At 45.1% G+C, this 19,947-nt stretch overlaps 1 protein-coding gene across 2 annotated transcripts in view; it reads right to left on the bottom strand.

The window, feature by feature from the left end:
* RFTN2 (raftlin family member 2) overlaps positions 1–19,947 on the bottom strand; it is a 53,486-nt gene that overhangs the window by 28,496 nt on the left and 5,043 nt on the right. For both annotated transcript variants that reach the window (XM_083410314.1, XM_083410315.1), the window contains exons 2-7: positions 19,627–19,810; positions 19,210–19,321; positions 12,421–12,736; positions 7,213–7,416; positions 4,258–4,379; positions 1,530–1,633 (exon numbers count right to left, since the gene is read on the bottom strand). In XM_083410314.1, the coding sequence (XP_083266440.1) occupies positions 1,530–1,633; positions 4,258–4,379; positions 7,213–7,416; positions 12,421–12,736; positions 19,210–19,321; positions 19,627–19,810 (1,042 nt within the window). The remainder of the gene's footprint in view (positions 1–1,529; positions 1,634–4,257; positions 4,380–7,212; positions 7,417–12,420; positions 12,737–19,209; positions 19,322–19,626; positions 19,811–19,947) is intronic.

The following is a 19,947-nucleotide window of genomic DNA, read 5'->3' as shown; positions in this document are numbered from 1 at the left end:
AACCCAACAGCTGCTGCTTACAAACAGAACTGAGGAACCTCCCTCCTCCGGCTGACTTGGTTAACTGTGTGTCTGGAGGCGGTTGGAGGATGGATGGCGGCTAACAGATTGAGGTTGAAACCTGACAAGACAGAAGTACTGTTTTGGGGGGAAAGGGGGTGGGCAGCTGTGGGGGATTCCCTGGTCCTGAATGGGGTAACTGTGCCGCTGAAGGACCAGGTGCGCAGCCTGGGAGTCATTCTGGACTCACAGCTGTCCATGGAGGCACAGGTTAATTCTGTGTCCAGGGCGGCTGTCTACCAGCTCCATCTGGGACGCAGGCTAAGACCCTACCTGCCCGCAGACTGTCTCGCCAGAGTGGTGCATGCTCCAGTTATCTCCCGCTTGGACTACTGCAATGCAGTCTACATGGGGCTACCTTTGAAGGTGACCTGGAATACAATTAATCCAGAATGCGGCAGCTAGACTGGTGACTGGGAGTGGCCGCCGGGACCACATAACACCGATCCTGAGAGATCTGCATTGGCTCCCAGTATGTTTCCGAGCACAATTCAAAGTGTTGGTGCTGACCTTTAAAGCCCTAAACGGCCTCGGCCCTGTATACCTGAAGGAGCGTCTCCACCCCCATCGTTCAGCCCGGACACTGAGATCCAGCACTGAGGGCCTTCTGGTGGTTCCCTCATTGCGAGAAGTGAGGTTTCAGGGAACCAGGCAGAGGGCCTTCTCGGTAGTGGCCCCCACCCTGTGGAACACCCTCCCTTCAGATGTGAAGGAAATAAGCAGCTATCCTATCTTTAAAAGACATCTGAAGGTAGCCCTGTTTAGGGAAGTTTTTAATATTTAACGCTGTACTGTTTTTAACATTTGATTGGGAGCCGCCCAGAGTGGCTGGGGAGACTCAGCCAGATGGGTGGGGTATAAATAATAAATTATTATTATTATAGTCAAGAGGGACGGAGACCCTGCTCAGCATTTTAATTTTGGGTGTGCGTGTGACTCATTTGAAAGCCCTTGATTGGCGCTTCTGGAGAACTGTGCCTCTGAGGCAGAGCTGCTCAGGTGAAAGCAGAAGCCCTGCCTGCCAGGTGGCATCACTTCAGACCCCGTGTGTTGTCAGGAGCAGGTAGGTCCCCGCAGTGGCGTAGCGTGGGTTGCCAGCACCCGGGGCAAGGCAAGTAATTTGCGCCCCCTAACCCGGGGCAAGGCAAGTAATTTGCGCCCCCCCCCGCTGCACTGTCCCTCCCCAGATAGTCCCTCGCTCTCTCTCCGCACCGCACCGCATGCCTGGCACCCTCCCCTCCACAGTGGGCGGCGACCCGGCGGCTCGGATCGGATTCGCACAGCCAGCACTGCAGTGAGAGAGAGAGAGTGAGCCAGGTAGGGGCAGAGAGCTGCGAGTGCGAGCGCCCCCCCCCCCGATGTTGCGCCCGGTGCGGCCGGCCCCCCCTGCACCCCCCACGCTACACCACTGTGTCCCCGCAAGTCGGGCTGCCATGCACTAGGGAGAGAAAGGCACCGTTTTCATCTACCTGTCCAGTCGGATGATTGGAGTAGGCAGCACACACGTTAAAAGCCAGCCGAACTCAGCCAAGGTGTGTAGCAAAGGACCATAATCCGTTTTGATTTCACTGCCCTATATAAAAAAAAAAACCAGAGGCATTAGTATATTTGGGGAGAGAAGCAAGCATTTCCACAAGCCAAATACAGTGGTACCTCGGGTTACATACGCTTCAGGTTACAGACTCCGCTAACCCAGAAGTAGTACCTTGGGTTAAGAACTTTGCTTCAGGATGAGAACAGAAATTGTGCTCTGGCAGCGCAGCAGCAGCAGGAGGCCCCATTAGCTAAAGTGGTGCTTCAAGTTAAGAACAGTTTCAGGTTAAGTACGGACCTCCGGAACGAATTAAGTACTTAACCTGAGGTACCACTGTACCTCCTTTTTACAGGCTCTTTAGGAGAGGGAAATGACATATTTCTTCTACACAGTAATTCCATACCTAAAGTGGTGCTTCAGGTTAAGAACACTTTCAGGTTAAGAACAGACCTCTGGAAGCATATGTAACCCGAGGTACCACTGTATTATTATGATTATTATTGACTATCAGCTAAAAACTGAGGGTGGGTGGGTCGGGAAAATCGGCGAGGGAACGAACAGGTAGAGCCCCAGGTAGGGGCTGGTTAAATGGACAGATCCGAGGGAAACCTACCCGCTCTGCCAGCTCCGCCCCCTGGCGCAGCCCAAGTCCCAGCCAGCATCCCCATTTGCCAAAGCAGGGTACAGGCTAGATTCCAGTTCCTGATAGGAGGCGGGGGCATTTGCCCCCTCATCAGGAAGGGCACAGCAGTTCTAATGCCTAATTAATCCCATGACTGAAAAAGAATGTGCGTGGCAGGCAGATGAACTCTGAAAAATGGCATTATTGGCTCAACACAATTAACTCTGCTAAACCTGAGAAGTTAGATATCTCAGACAATTACTGGCAAAGTCTGTTTATGCTATTTGGCTATTCTTGGTTATTTAGCTATTCAAACTTGGTAAACGTACATTGGATTTGATTTGCATGTTATTCTCACATATAAATTTCATCTCCCCTCTTTCCCCCATACCCAGTTGTTATTTGTTATTATAATTACTTTACTATATTATTACTTTAACTTCAATGTATGCCCTGCCCTTCCTCCCATGACAGAAGCAAAAAGAAAAGGGAAAAGGATGTTATGTGCCTGATTGACCTTTAACTCTGTCGCTGAACTGAGAGCAAACAAGGAAATTATGAGTCTGTGATTCTGCTTTCTTAATTAATGCTGATCAAACATAGCAATTGTGTGTGGGAGAAATCTGGATATTCTGCCAAAGCCATTTTTGCTGATGAGGAAACAAGCCATGTTTAAAATGAAAAGTTAAGTTTGCTGCTTCTTCCTTCTGTTTGAATGCATGGTCATCAGAATTGAGCCATTGGGTGGTATAATACAAGAAAGTAGTTCTGAAGTAGTTCTGCGAGCTCTAGGATTTCCTTTTACACAATGGAACTTCCTGTCTCTGCATGTCCCCATACTTCAAATTTACTCAGGAGGGAGAACAGATTTATGGGGTGTGCAGGAGGCACACGGGGAGAGGAAGCTCAGTTGCTCAGCCAAAAGCCCCTGTGCTAACAGAACTACTTTACTAGATACCGTATTTTTTGCTCTATAAGACTCACCTTTCCCCTCCTAAAAAGTAAGGGGAAATGTGTGTGTGCGTCTTATGCAGCGAATGCAGGCTGCGCAGCTATCCCAGAATCCAGAACAGCAAGAGGGATTGCTGCTTTCACTGCGCAGCAATCCCTCTTGCTGTTCTGGTTTCTGAGATTCAGAATATTTTTTTTCTTGTTTTCCTCCTACAAAAACTTGATGCGTCTTGTGGTCTGCTGCGTCTTATAGAGTGAAAAATACGGTACTTATTTTATGCACTAATTCCCCTTACTTTTTTTTTTTAAAAAAAGGCTTACCCTTCCAAAATTAAGGATTTTTGAAATGCAGTGTAATTTAAAAGTAGAATGCCTAGTGGTTAGAAAAGCTGCCCTCATCCCCAAAGCGGGGTGGGGAAAAAATATTTCAAAGGCAAACACATTTTTGAGAGGCCACCTTGATTGGGGAACTTAACGAGTCAGCTAATTGTGCTTCGTCATTTCCTAGAAACCATTTCCATCATTTCAACAAGAGGTTCAGTTTTTCCAGTAGAAGCTGCCACCACATATATACTGTCAGCAGTACAGTGGCTAATTTCTTTGGCCCAAACCAAACATCAACCCAAACCTATGTGTGGTTTTTCAAGTTTGTCTGCCAGGCATATTTTGCACGGAATGTTCAAATAAGAATGTGTGACGCAGAAATCGCAATATACAACTGCGGCAAGCTCCTGATATTTATTCAGAGGCTTCTTGCTGAATGAAATAATCTGCTACGATGTTTTTTAAGTAGCAGATACTACGATCTGCTAGTGTGTGCCTCAAAAGTTTGAATCGGTATGTAACCTTAAAGGCCCGACCAACAGCTACACTATCAATATTTCCTTAGTAATATTTATGTATTAGTTAAGAGCGTTTACAAGAAAATATAGTAATTGGGTTTTCCAACTCAGTTGCACCCATTTTACAGACTGGCTTATAATGATTTACTAATTTGAACTAAATTTGTAATCAATATCATTCTGAATCAGGAGACAAACAAACCTTTGAGACTAACTTGCATACATAAAAACAAAAACAAGACATTTACCTCAATTACAGTCCATTGTTCTACAACAATGGCATCATTTCCCTTCCTGTTTGAACCCGGCACTCCTGTGCCTTCTTCTTCATATATAAATAAGCCTTCTAATGATTTGGGCAAGTAGTCAGCTGGGGAAACAAGAAAAGAAGGAAGTAAATGATTGAATTGTTAAGAAATATATCATTACTGTAGCTGCTTTTTATTTCATTCAAATTAGGGTGTTTTCTTCCTATTCTGTCTTAGCATGTCAGCACTCTTCTGTGTTTGGAGTCTACAGAGAAAAATAATGTCACCTTTACTAACTAAACTGATCATGGAATCAAGTGTGGATTGCACCAGCTTCTAGTGCTATTATCCACGAGAGATCACACACACACACACACACACACACACACACACACACACCAAAAAAACAACAACACCTGGTATGGAATTACTGTGTAGAAGAAATATGTCATTTCCCTCTCCTAAAGAGCCTGTAAAAAGGAGGTACAGTGGTACCTCAGGTTAAGTACTTAATTCGTTCCGGAGGTCCGTACTTAACCTGAAACTGTTCTTAACCTGAAGCACCACTTTAGCTAATGGGGCCTCCTGCTGCCGCCGTGTGGCCAAAGCACGATTTCTGTTCTCATCCTGAAGCAAAGTACTTAACCTGAAGCACTATTTCTGGGTTAGCGGAGTCTGTAACCTGAAGCGTATGTAACCTGAGGTACCACTGTACCTGATTCCTGGCACGTTGCATGTGCTAGATATAAGGGTGTGTGTGAGAGAGCTAAAGAGAGAGAAACAGTGCCTGAACTGTTGTCCTCCGATCTGTTGTAGCTGTATAATGTTCAGATGATCTCTGCCTGCCTGCTTCTCTCTCTCACACTTCTTAGGATATTAAGGACCACTGGATGGTTGAATCCTGTCCAAGGCGACTATGGGGTTGTGGCGCTCATCTCGCTTTCAGGCCGAGACAGCCGGTGTCTGTCCACAGACAGCTTTCCGGGTCAAGTGGCCAGCATGACTAAACCACTTCTGGCGCAATAGAACACCATGATGGAAACCAGAGCGCATGGAAACACAATTTACCTTCCCGCCACAGTGGTACCTATTTATCTACTTGCACTGGCGTGCTTTCGAACTGCTAGGTTGGCAGGAGCTGGGACAGAGCAATGGGAGCTCACCCTGTCGCGGGGATTCGAACCGCTAACCTTCCGACTGGCAAGTCCAAGAGGCTCAGTGGTTTAGACCACAGCGCCACCTGCATATACCAGGATGTCACACCCTCACACATTATCATCACTGTGAAGTATGCTGCAGAATTAAGTGTGCCCAGAAGTGACATCATCAGTGTGAGACATTGGGAGCACACTCTTCCTTCTCTCTCTTAACACATGACCAATTTAGAGGTCCTTTTGAGAAAGGGAGATGACACATTTTCCCTACAGATCAACCCAGGGCATCATTTGCTACTTCCAAGTAATGGCGCTAGCAACTTGTGGAGTCCCCACACTTAATTCCACGATCTGCTACGTTACTATACTGTATGTACTTTTCTCTGTAAATGCCAAACACAGTCAATCACCCACGACATACTAAAACAAAATCTAGAAAGGTTTAGTTTCCAAAGATAAAGGAATAAAAACATTTTAATAAATATATCTAATTGCCATATTAAAATTGTTTATGTTCAACTATTTTCCATACAGGGAAAATCAGTTATGGAAAGCATTAAAATGAACATTAATAGCCAAATGATAACATTAAGAAGACCTCTCAAATGAACCACGTTATTGTTTGTTTACATATACTTTATGTTAATGTGTAAAATATAAAGCACTAAGCAGGCATAAAATTACTCACTTAAGAGGTTTTCTTAATGTTATCATTTAGCTATTAATGCTTCTCACTTGAATATCTTCCATACAAGGACTGTGTGAAATGTTTGTTAGAAGCAGCTCTTCAGAGAAGAGACCTCACACAAAGAAACTGTTCTTGATGCCCTTTGTTCCATTCATACCCAGCTATCACAAACAGTGATAGTAACAGTAAATAAATGAATATTGGGCGAAAAATTAGCATGCTACTTTAAAGAACTTGAAGCTTTTCAGTTACCAAACAATCACACTGAAGCCTGAACTTCCAATCACATAAGTAACCAATTATGTGCTATTCTCCTCCTTCAGAAACATCCATATCAAATAGGGTATCCTAAAAGACACATTTTTATATGCATTTTGATGCATTATTAGAGCTATGAATGGTATCACAAAATTCAGAAAAACGAAAGACAACTGTGTTCCTATCCGTGTATTAGTTTAGGAGTTGTGAATCAGGTCAGTTCACTCACAAACACCCCTACTTTTTGCCATCTAATTCTGTAAGAAAAATTAATGTTGTTAGAAAAATAATACTTGCTGAAAAAATTGCTGAATATTTCTCTACTATTTGTGTCTTCCCTCACAATAATCTTTTCATCCTTCCTACTCTTATTGTACAACATTGATTAAGTAAGAGAAGCCACTACATTATCTAGGTCCTTTACTGTTCTGAAATAAATAATACTATTACAGTGGTGCCCCGCAAGACGAATGCCTCGCAAGACGGAAAACCCGCTAGACGAAAGGGTTTTCCGTTTTGGAGGTGCTTCGCAGGACGAATTTCTCTATGGGCTTGCTTCGCAAGACGAAAATGTCTTGCGATTCCTGGGGGTTTTTTTCCACTCCCCACCCCCTTTTTCTAAGGCACTAAGCTGCTAATAGCCTTTTAGCAGCTAATCCGCTAATCCCTTAAGCCTTTAATAGCCGCTAATAGCCGCTAAACCGCTAATAGCGCTAATCGGCTAATGGGCTTGCTTCGCAAGACGAAAAAACCGCTAGACGAAGAGACTCACGGAACGGATTCTTTTCGTCTTGCGAGGCACCACTGTATCGTCTTTTTCAGGTGCAAAGAGACGAATGGTATAATTACAGTTACCTTTAGAAGCCTCCCAGTGTACGAATGAGTCAATTAAGGACAACCCTTGTTTGTAATAAAACGTGGTTAACTCTAGCCAGTCAGCATCCAAAGTACTAATCACCGCTCCTTTCCTCGACACTTTTAGAGACAAAACCCCGTCGTGATATGTCCAGCAGGTGGAATCATCCTCGAAGACGTTGAAGACTGTATACAATTTGTTATCTGTTAAGATATTAGAAAATAAAGAAGTCAGGGATAACGAGGGTTTGGAGGAATGGAGTAACTACGATTAACCTTTTAAAAATGGAACACTTATCAAGAGCAGTTATCAGTATTTCAAGTGGAGAGGACTTAAACTTGTCCATACATAAAGCCTCAACATGGCAAATGAAAACTATTTAAACTCAAGTGGGGTGTTGAAAGTCAATATGCAGGAAGCTTCTCGGCCAACAGATAACTTAATAGAGGTGCTTAACATTTGAAATCCTCCTTCTCCTTAGACAGAACAAGGCTGTCTCATCTTTGAGTTCTTTTCCTAACTCTCAAAATGCTCATTCTCTGTCTCTTTTTGAGTTGGACAGCTCTGCTTTTGAATCTTCCCTGCCCAGTCCTAGGCACTTTGCCCGTCTTGTTTTACATCCCCTTTCTCAGTGCTCTAATTTTCTCATCTATCCAATCTATTTTTACACTGCTGGCATCTCACGGCATAATCTGGTCTCTGCAATTATGCTGCCGACATCCCTTCAAAGAGTTCTGATTTTCCCCCATACTGAACTTCAGACAACGGCAACTTCCTTTTCAACATTTCCAAGATTCACCTTTCTCACTCTGCGCATACTTGCCTAAGTTGCTATAACTTTCTTCTTGATTACCTATCTTTCTTCGGTTAATACAGAAAGCCTACACTGCCTCTTTCTGGAAAATGCAAAGACCTTAGGAGCTTCATTTGTCTGTAAGACTTTCATAGAACAGTTTCCCTAAGCCACAAAAGGTTTACATTACTCTCTTCCTCCAGTAGTCAAAACCACATTGTGTTAAATAGAAGATGGGGAAGAAGGTGGAGAAGAAGATGGAGAAGAGGAAGAGCATTTTTTGATGATGATGATGATGATGATGATGATAATAATAATAATAATAATAATAATAATAATTTATTTGTACCCTGCCCATCTGGCTGGGTTTCCCCAGCCACTCTGGGCTGCTTCCAACAAAGATGAAAAATACACTAAAATGTCACATATTAAAAACTTCCCTGAACAGGGCTGCCTTCAGATGTCTTCTGAATGTCAGGTAGTTGTTTATCGCTTTGACAACTGATGGGAGGGCGTTCCACAGGGCGGGCGCCACTACTGAGAAGGCCCTCTGCCTGGTTCCCTGTAACTTGGCCTCTCGCAGTGAGGGAACCGCCAGAAGGCCCTCGGAGCTGGACCTCAGTGTCTGGACAGAACGATGGGGGTGGAGACGCTCCTTCAGATATACTGGACCGAGGCCGTTTAGGGCTTTAAAGGTCAGCACCAACACTTTGAATTGTGCTCCAATGTGGGCACAGCCACATGGGACCGTACGTCAACCAAGTTCTGTTTCACCATCACCATGTCACCTGCTGGCACGCCTACTGATGGTGTAACTGGTGATTAGGAGAAACGGGAGGTTAATGCATATTTTTTGTACGCCACCCCTGTCTCTTTGCTTGAGCTGAATGTGCAATCCAAGTAACTTGTAGGAAATTCAGGGGGCTAAAAGGGGATGCTCACAGACCAGGGATGCACAAATCTGTTAATTCTTGTTTCTTTCAGTTTCCCAAGCTTGAGTTCAGTACTCCACAATACCACATCAGTTTACTTAAACCAAAAAACAACCCAACTCCTTTTGAAAATCCACCATTATTTCCAAAAATTCCTCATCATACTCATTTCGCAAGACATTTTTGTCAAATATATCTTTTTTTTTTTTGCAAAACAATTTCCCCTAATGTAATTCATTGTTTTGTATGTTGATTTCACTTACACGTGCATTTTATGCACACTTGAGCCCAGTATATGCACACACAGCTCCTGGTGGGAAAACTGCACTGAAAAATTCGGAGAAGTGCTGTTCTCACAGGCTAGTCGTGTTTCAGTTTGTGCATCGTTTCAGTAACTGCAAATTAAGTAGGTTGGCCTTTAAATGCAAATTCAATTGAAATTCTGCCCCATTCATAGTACAGACCCCTTGTTCCTACTGAAGGCCATCCTGTTGCTGTGTGTAGCATACCCACATGCCTGTTTCCATCCACATCCACATTTGTAGCTGGGGTTGGGGAGGTGGCAAAACAGGTCCATAGGTTTATGGGGACCTTCTGGATAAGGGCACTGTGCATGCATGTAATAAAGGTAAAGGTAAAAGTAAAGGTAAAGGGACCCCTGACCGTTAGGTCCAGTCGTGACCGACTCTGCGGTTGCAGCGCTCATCTTGCTTTATTGGCCAAAGGAGCCGGCGTACAGCTCCCTCATGTGGCCAACATGACTAAGCCGCTTCTGGCGAACCAGAGCAGCGCACGGAAACGCCGTTTACCTTCCCGCCGGAGTGGTACCTATTTATCTACTTGCACTTTGATGTGCTTTCAAACTGCTAGGTTGGCAGGAGCAGGGACCGAGCAACGGGAGCTCACCCCGTCGTGGGGATTCGAACTGCCGTCGCGATCAGCAAGTCCTAGGCTCTGTGGTTTAACCCACAGCGCCACCCGCATCCCTAATAAAACCCACAGCGCCACCTGCGTCCCTAATGCATGCATGTAATAATGACCAATAATTCAATTTCAAGTTCACAAAACCACATCCTAGCAATTGAGACTACACCCAATGACCATCATATTCATTGAAGCAATGCCATGCAAAATAGATGAATTTTGCAACCTTTCTGTAATGCTATCAGGGACACGCTATTTCTGACCTCATTCAGGAGGACATTCCAAAACCTCAGGGTGACTGCAACAAAAGTCCTGTGACCAGCTGATGATGACTGCATGCGGCATCATGTGAAAATATGGAGCAACCCTTTCTCTGAGGACTGCAGCTGGCAAAGGGACTCACACAGAGAGAGGCAGTTCCCTGAATTAGGTTTGTTTCAGGCTGTGGAGTCAACACCAACATGTTGAGCTGGGCCCAAAACGCCACAAGCATTCAGTGGAGTTACATTGGAACGGGTTACCTATGTTCTTGCCACAATCATCAGCAGATGGGCTGAAGCATTTTGTAGCGCTCCAGGCTAAATTAATATTTATTTTATTTAAAAATAAACAATCAGATATCAGGGCGGTGTGCAGCATAAAAGCACACCACACCCCATCAAAAACAAGAAATCAGCAAAAAACTTTCAAACAGACTAAAACTTGTTCACTTAAATTAATATAATCTATTAAAATGCATGGGCAAATAAAAATTCTGCTGCCTGCTATCAAATGACAGCAGTGTTGTCACCAGGTGAACCTTTTTGGAGAGGACCTTACAATAATGGGAATGTCATTGTCAAGAAAGCCCTCGCCTCTTCTAGATTATCTTATACCATAGGGTTGGCAAACTTGTGACTCTCCAGATGTTGGGGACCCACCCCTGTTGTGGAAGTTCATCTTCAAGAGCAGCCTTAAGAGTGAAGGTAAAGATAAAGGATCCCTGGACGGTTAAGTCCAGTCAAAGGCAACTATGGGGTTGTGGCGTTCATCTCACTCCAGGCTGAGGGAACCGGTGTTTGTCCACAGACAGCTTTCCGGGTCATGTGGCCAGCATGACTAAACTGCTTCTGGAGCAATGGGACACCGTGACGGAAACTAGAATGCATGGAAATGCCATTTACCTTTCCACCACAGTGGTACCTATTTATCTACTTGCACTGGTGTGCTTTCGAACTGCTAGGTTGGCAGGAGCTGGGACAGAGCAATGGGAGCTCACGCAGTCACAGGGATTCGAACCACCGACCTTCTGCTCGGCAAGCCGAAGAGGCTTGGTGGTTTAGACCACAGCACCACCCGCACTTAAGGAGTACCTTGCAATAACAAAGGTCACAAAACCATGGATCAGCATGATAAGATTTCCTTGCTCTTAAAAGGGGCACAGCCTGCACAGCAAGAGGAACTCATAAAAGTTGAAGCTGGCCATTGTAGCTGGTGGAGCTTACCTGGCTTCCCATCATGGAGGTTGTTGCCAGTAACTTAAGAGGGAGAAGCGCAAGGAGGTGGGGAGGTTGGAGCAGTGCAGGTGCACCGCTGCCACCAACCGGACACTCCTGACCCTGTGCCTTTGCCATGCTGATTGCCCTGCCCCTCCTCCTCTCAGTTACCCACAGCAAGCTTTGTGTTTGGGAAGCCACGTTGGGTGATATCTGGTTTTCAACATTGCGAAACAGCACCGGCTAAACATCATGATATATCACAATATCTGAAATAAGGATGGAACTATGTAGAGGCGAACAGTAGGGCTGGGCAATATCTGGATTTCAACATCATGATATATCAGCAGCTAAACATTGTGATGTACTGATACATTATGACGTCTGAAATAAGGATGGAGCTAAGGGTGGTTGGCGTCACGGTTTTCCTCACATTGTGATTTTTGCAAAGCGCGCGCACACACACACACCATGATTTGCGATATATCGCCAGGACAAAAATTATGAAACCAGTATCACGATATGGACTTCAAAATGGTTTTGGGCAATATATCAATATATCACCTCCTGCCATCACTATTTGCTAATGTTGGGGGGGATGGCTGGGTCCAAAAGCACCTTCAGATCTTGAAGCAGTCCATATGGTAATCGTGTCCAAAAATGGATACTTAACATTTCTTGGAAATAAAAGGTAAAGGGACCCCGGACCGTTAGGTCCAGTCACAGACGACTCTGGGGTTGTGACGCTCATCTCACTTTACTGGCCAAGGGAGCCGGCGTACAGCTTCTGGGTCATGTGGTCAGCATGACTAAGCCACTTCTGGTGAACCAGAGCAGTGCACGGAAACGTCGTTTACCTTCCCGCCGGAGTGGTACCTATTTATCTACTTGCACTTTGGTGTGCTTTTGAACTGCTAGGTTGGCAGGAGCAGGGACCGAGCAATGGGAGCTCACCCCGTAGTGGGTATTCAAACCACCGACCTTCTGATTGGCAAGTCCTAGGCTCTGTGGTTTAACCCACAGCGCCACCCATGTCCCTTTCTTGGAAATAGTTAAGACTATATTTGTAGCAATTTTCAGTACCTTCTTTCCTCAGTTTAGTTGGGCTAGGACTGCCTTCTCTTCCATCATGAAAATCTGTCTCCCGCAACTGCCCGATGTCTGGCTGGATTTCTTCCTCTATGCCACTCTCAGAGGACTGTCCACTCAGAGTCCCTTCATTCCAGGGCTTATCACTGTCATCTGTGTTGTGTCTTCTCTGTTCCCTACTCCTTCTGCTTAGGGTTGAATCGGACTCTGCATTCCCATCTGTGCTTGTGCCATTGCAGATTTTCGGTTTCGGACAAGGTTGTGTTAGGAATCCGACAAACTTCATTCCTCTTTTTGCAGCATCATTGATCTATATACAACACACAAATACAGTTATAATTAAGCTGTGTGTAGAAAATCATTTCTAAATTATTATTCAGAAATTAGAAAGATTGTGAGGGGTCATTTGCATGTGATGCTTTCCTTATATGGGTGCGGGGAGAAAGAAGTGCGCACTGGTGTGCGAAAATAGCACATGTCTGTTCAGATACCGGGGCAGAAGCTGGGGCTAACGGAGAGCAGGGGGAGTGGGTTTGAGAGCAATCTCCACAACTGCTGCTTCTATATTGCTTTACCACACCCAGTTGGTCCCTTACCTTTCCCGCCCCGACCTGGCCACAGTGATCCATGCGACGGTCACCTCCAGGCTTGACTACTGTAATTCGCTCTATGCGAGGCTGCCCTTGAAGCTGTCCCAGAAACTCCAGCGGGTGCAGAATGCTGCAGCGAGGCTCCTCACGGGGTCTCTGCCATGGGAGCATATTCATCCAGTGCTTTTCCAGCTGCATTGGCTCCCGGTGGAGTACAGGGTCAGATTTAAGGTGCTGGTTTTGACCTTTAAAGCCCTTCACGGCCTAGGACCCTTGTACCTACGGGACCGCCTCTCAATCAATCAATCAATCAACCTTTTTATTCGACCGTCAGTCAGAAAAGAAACATTTGTCAGTACATAGTTAAAAACATCGATAAAAATTTTAAAAACTTAACCAACACTAAAATGGGTTAAGCAGATAGCCCTATATCAATACAGTCAATTATTGTCTTGCGACGCTTAAAAGCTAAAAAAAGAAATTTGGCCACCAAGGAAGGTATAGCTCCAGTGACATTATTTAGCAAGCGTAAAACCTGGTTTTCTCCGGGTAGGGAGCTAAATTGACATAGAAGTGGGGCTATAAAATTTTGTCTAAGCTCTGCATAAGAAGGGCAAGTCAAGAGAATGTGTTCGGTGGACTCAACCACACCCATGGCACAATGACAGGTTCTCTGGGCATATGGTACTCCCCTGTACCTTCCCCACAATATCGCAGAGTCAAGGACATTTAATCTAGCCGCTGTAAAAAGTCTTCGGTATTCCACATAGTGGATTTCTGCAAGGTAGGGAGCTGGTATGGTCCGGTAAATCTGGTCCCCTAGGAACATCCCTGGTTTTACCTGGGCTCTGTCCTCTTGCCTGGCAATGTCACTCAGTCTCCGGGAAATCACAGCTCTAGCTTGATTATACGTCATAGACTCAAAGTAAAGGTGAGACAATCCGCAGGATTGAACCTCATTAATGACCTCCCTTTCCCACGATGATTGGAAATCGTCCCTCAATATCAAGGGGGCAATACCCACTGGTTTAAAACAAAGCTTGAGCCATAGCCAGAGCTTCGTCTTCAAGGCCACGTACCGTAGAGCTTGCCAGCCGACCTCTAATCTCATAACCGCACCCGCTACTGAGGGGGGAATCCTAAGGATGGCTCTAAGGAATCGCGTCTGAATAGAATCTAGTTTCAAAAAATCCCTACGGGAGCCTAAAGAGATGCCCACCAAAAGAAGGGGGAGGACTTTCATTTGAAAGAGTCTCAGAGCTATCTTCACTGATTGAGCCTGATTCTTAGCATATAGAGATCTAATCTGGATGGCTGCTTTAGATGCATTAGTTGTTATATAGTCTCTATGGGCCAGAAAAGACCTATTTGACCGTATTACTTGTCCCAGATATTTAAAGCAGTTAACCTGCTCTAGGGGGATCCCGTTCATCGACCATCGATGGATTCTCGGTCGGGCAGAGAAGACCATGATCTTGGTCTTAGCATAGTTGGGTTGGAGCTCATGCTGGTCACAGTATTCATGTAGAGCTTGCAACATTCTCCTCAGTCCAATAGGGGATCTGGCAAGAAGTGCGGCATCATCCGCATACAGAAGAACATTCAGAGATCGGCCTGCTAATTTGGGGGGGTGGAATGCATCATTGGCCATGTGAGTCACCAGTGAATTAATGTAAAAGTTAAACAATGCTGGGGCCAATAAACAACCCTGTCTTACCCCTCTAGTGGTGGTAACAGGGTTGGAGACTAGGCCTTTATTGTCAAGCCTGATTCTCAGAAAGGTGTTTGTATGGAGGCTGATAATCAGATGAAGGAGACGACGATCGATCTTTGTAGCGGCCAGTTTTGACCATAGCTGCTTTCTAGAGATTCGATCAAATGCCTGCTTAAGGTCAATAAAAGCCACATGAAGGACCTTTGGGGCTTTGCCGGCATACTTTTCCGCCAGGTGATTCAAGGTTAATATTTGATCTATGGTAGATCTTCCAGGGCGAAAACCCGCCTGTTCATCGGCAATGATATTGTCATCCTCCATCCATTTCGATAGTTTGTTTAGCAGGTACCCCGAGTAAATCTTCCCAATAACATTTAGCAAGCTGATTGGCCTAAAGTTGCTCGGCTCTGTACGTGGGCCTTTCTTATGTATTAATACAATCAACGCAGAGCTCCAGCTTGAGGGAAATTTTGCTGTTTTGTTTATATGCGTATAAAGTGCTGCTAGAAGTGGGGTCCACCAATCTTTATTTGCTTTGATGGCATCAATGGATATAAGGTCGTCACCGGGGGCCTTGCCTGCTTTAAATCGATCTATGAGAGTTTCAACTTCAGGGCATGTAACTGGGTCCCAATCGGGCAGTGCTTCCGGCTCCACCGTGTCTCCGCAGGCATCATGGGCTGCATACAGATCGGCGAAGTATCTTTCCCAAGTGTCCGCTGAGATGTGGGGTTCTATTCTTGCAAGCGGCCTACCCAGGTATCTAGAGATTAACTGCCAAAAGGGGGCTGGATTTCTATTCTCTGCAGCTATCAAGAGGTTGTTCCAATTGTTTCTTTCTGCCTCGAGCTTCTTTTCCTTTAATAGGGCTTTGTAACTTCTCCTGAGGGTGATAAGGCGGTTATTTGGCATGGGGTCATTTGATGCTCTGTATGCCAGCCATTCATTGTACAGATGATTCTTGAAGTTTTTGCATTCCTCATCGAACCATTTTTTGTGGAAAAACTGTTTACCGCGCTTTGTGGGGGGCCGAGCTAGTGTTGGTTTTAGAAGTTCTACTAAATCATCATATATTGGTAGAGGCTCATCCGCCTGCATAAGGGAAGCCCTTTTTATTTGGAGCTGATCAGACCAGAGAAGTTCGTTCAACTGCTGGGCCGAGTTGGAGGTCCATTTAAGGGCTGTAGGTCTTATCTCCAGATGATCATTTGATAGGTGCACAAAGGAGTGCCTATCAAGTTCGTCGGCCAGAGTCAAAGAAATTTCTAGAGGGAAGTGATCACTCTCCAATCTTGTAGCCACCTTAAAGCTGGATATTTTAGGGGTAAGGTCGGGAGATATCCATACAAAATCAATGGTGGATGCACGTGAGCCTGACCAATAGGTGAATTCAGCAGGGTAGTCCGAGCTGACTGCCCCATTTAGCAGAAGGAAATTGAGGGCCAGCAAGGTTTGCCTGCATTTAAAACCTGCGTAAGTGGCTATGTTATCTTTGAATTTCCTTGGTAAAAGGTCTGTAGTCATAAGAGGTGGAGAAGGGCACTTGTTAAATTTAGAGAATAAGATTTGGTCAGTATGTGACAGGCGTCCATTAAAATCTCCCGCCAGCAAAAAAGTGGCTTCTGGGTATTTGTCAAAAAGCATTTCCAATGTCACTTGGATTTCCTGCCATCTCAAATCAACCAAATTTCTCTTATGAGTTGGGCATAAGTAGATGTTGATCACTACTATCGTTTCCTCTGCTGTTTGCAGCTTTATAACCAACATAAGTGACGACTGGATGTCGATTTTTTCGGCCTGAAGATTTATGGCTAGGGAAACAAAAGTAGCCAGGCCTCCTTGCGGTCTACCATGTGATAACGGATTCTGCGTGGCGTTCAGATAGAAGCCCTTGTATCCTGATAGATAGAAGTCCTCACAGGCCCATGACTCTTGGAATAGAAGGATATGGCTGCCATTTATATAGGCAACAAATGATGGGTCTGTCAGTTTGGATTTAATACCAGCCACATTCCATGATAGTAGTGTAAGAGGCCGCTTTGTGATTCCCTCAAGTCATGATTTCTCTTGCGTGGTTAATCCTGAAGAGTCCAAATGGGGGTGCACGCTGCGTGAAGGGGCAGTAGGGTGAAAAAAAGCAGTGATTTTTGATTGTTTGCGTTTCAGGTTCAAGTTATCACATGGCACAGGAGCGGCCAGTGGCTGGGGCAAATTTATAGATCGCTGTAAAGGAAAATCTTGATGCGAAGGGGTGTTACTAACCGACAAGTCCATAGACTCGTCGTTTGCCATCTGCTCTGTAGTTACAGGAGTCGTGCCTTGAGGATCGAGGCTTGTTGATGGGAAAGCACTATGTAAGACAGAAGAAAGACATCCTTTTCGGTTAGCTTCCAGCAGCTTGTTTAGCCTTGCCACTGCCTCAGTGTTTGTCCAGAGGGCTACTGGATCTCCCCGTATCTCTTGCATCGTCATGGTATCAGCACAAGGAATGCAGCCATTTTGAGGATTGGAGATCGTTATCGCTGCAGGGGGGTCCACATGGGCTTGTGTTTGGCAATCTTTAGGTGCATCTATAATGGCCAAGGCTGGACCCGTCAGAGCTCTACCCCTTAAGGCAGTCCCTTCTTGCCGGTGTGATGGTCGGCTAGTAAATCGTGGGGAGGGGTTCATAGGGAGGGACCGTTGCTGCAAATTCCGGTCATGATCCTCAATCCTCCTTGTAGGCCGGCTAACCAAATTTGCTGAGTTTGGGGTTTTCCCAATAATGCCCCTACAGTTGTTAAAGAAGCATCTTTGTGGGAAGATTCCATACCAATTGAGGCGATTTTGAAGTTTGCTCAAAAGTGCAGGAAGCCTGGGAGAATTGAACTTGAGCAACAAGCGCTTAAATTTTGGAGTCTCTGGCAGCCATTCTAATGATAGGAGATCACCCTGGGCCAAGTAGGACCTGGTCAACATTCGCAGAGAGATCACAGCAGCTTTACAATTTCTCCAGGCATAGTAGGGGAAGCAGGAGTGAGCGATGTTCAGGCATATATTGTTAGGGGTGAGTTGGAGGTTTACTAGCTGCTGCCCCCTACTTGGGCTCTGTGTCTGATGATTATCAGGTCCCTGGTGATTTGATGGCGGATTCAAAATCGAGGTAGGGGTTTTGGTGAAAGCATTTAGTTTTCCCTCTAACATATTGACGGAAGCTGATAGTACCTTTATTTCGTCAGCCAAGTGCAGGCAATATTTCTGCAAAGTCCTCAGCTCCACTGAGTGTACTATATCGCATAAAGATTTACAGTGAGAGTCAGAGTGGGGAGAGAGGCCGACTGGGCTGGAGGTTATATCCAACAGCGGTTTGTCTCCTGGCAAGGGAGTATTTGAAGTCGTTGCGAGGTCATACGGACAATCTACCTGCTTGGAAGTATTTAAAAGGTTGTTTGAAGTCATTGCAGGATCATGTAGGCAATCTAACTGCTTAAAGGTAACAGGCGAAGGAGGCACAAGATTGCAGAAAAACTCCTCCAATGATGAAATAGAAGGCTCTAAGGTCTTAGGTGGTAAATCCAGTCCAGTAGGTTTCGAGATCTTAGACATAGGTTCTAAGGCATTAAAAGAAAGGTCTTCCACAGAAGAGGTACGGCCACGTTTTAGGTTCGTCATGCTGGACCCCTAGAGCGGCTCGGTTATCTAAGAGTCCTTCAAAGGCCAAGCAAAAGCTAGTGGAAGGCCAGGGAAGCGCGGCCGGTGGCTGCCCAAGTTACAGCTAATCAGGTTGTTAGTGAAGCTCATTAAGGAGATTTATGGCGCTGAGATTGCAGCTTCCACAGGGTGAGTTCCTGGCGTTAACATCAAACCATTATCGTGCCAACTTCTCGAGAAAAAAATAGGAGCAGAGTAACTTACAGCATGAACTGAAAAGGGGAGCTCCGGCAAGTGCGTCTTACTTCGTCGCCATCTTGGCCCCGCCCCCGGACCGCCTCTCCTGGTATGCCCCACGGAGGACCTTAAGGTCCATATATAGTAACACTCTAGAGGTCCCGGGCCCTAAGGAAGTTAGATTGGCTTCAACCAGAGCCAGGGCCTTTTCAACACTTGCTCCAGCCTGGTGGAAAGCTCTGTCTCATGAGACCAGGGCCCTGCGGGATCTGATTTCTTTCCGCAGGGCCTGTAAGATAGAGTTGTTCCACCTGGTCTTTGGCTTGGAATCAGTTTTATTCCCTCCCCGTCTTTCTTTTTCCTTTCTCCTCCTATGAAGAGATTGCACCCTAATGTTTTAATGTTGTATCTTAATCTTTTAAATTGTATTTTAATCAACTTGTTTTTATTAATGGTTGTTAGCCGCCCTGAGCCCGGTCTTGGATGGGGAGGGCGGGGTATAAATAAAATATTATTATTATTATTATTATTATTATTATTATTATTATTATTATTATCCTGCCCCTCTACCCCGTTGGCTTTAACAAGGAGAAATTGTTAAGACCGTCCTACCTTTTCCAACAGTCCTTTTACCACCTCATTTGTTAGCGTTTCATATGTCAAAGGACACTCCTCAATCACGAGTCTGGGTTGTCTCTGTCCTCTGGATGCTTGATGCTTTTGGCTGGAGACAGAAAGAAAGCAGCCTTTGTTACAGTCTGATGTATCTTGTACAAAATGCCAGCACGCACAACTTCCTTCGTTCCAAAATATTATGAATTCAGTCTTGGCAACTCTTTTGTTTGGCTAATGCTCCATGGAGGCCTGATTACAAAGTCGCCCAAATGTGTTACTTGGAACGCAAATGAATTACCTTTTGAGACCAAGTATTTATGGCCTGGCTCTCTGTTTCTCATATCTCTTTGGGAGAAAGACAGGATATAAATACATTAAACAATAATAGAAACACTTATTTACTATGGTGCATACCTCAGTTTGAGACGCAGTAGTACGACTCGATAAATGTGACTTGCTGGGAAATGTCTTCTTCGTCCAATTGACAGTAAAACAGGGTGAATAGCTCCTACCACATAGCCTTTCGTATAATATTCCTCCACCTTTTTTGCAATTTCCAGCACAGAGCTGATCTTGATCGCCTCTGGATTTGAGGAAGCTAAAGGGATTTCAATTACACAAACATTTCAGTGACTTCCAACGGCACTGGACAGAAACAGTAGCTTTTATATATATACTGTATATAAAATTTAAGCTGCAATGTGAGGTTTCGCTGTGGGTATCTGCTAACAGGAA

Source organism: Podarcis tiliguerta (assembly GCF_965153285.1).
Source record: "Podarcis tiliguerta genome assembly, chromosome: 1".
Classification (NCBI taxonomy): Eukaryota; Metazoa; Chordata; class Lepidosauria; order Squamata; family Lacertidae; genus Podarcis; species Podarcis tiliguerta.
Note: the sequence above shows the minus strand (reverse complement) of the source record. Positions and strands in the feature narration are given on the sequence as shown.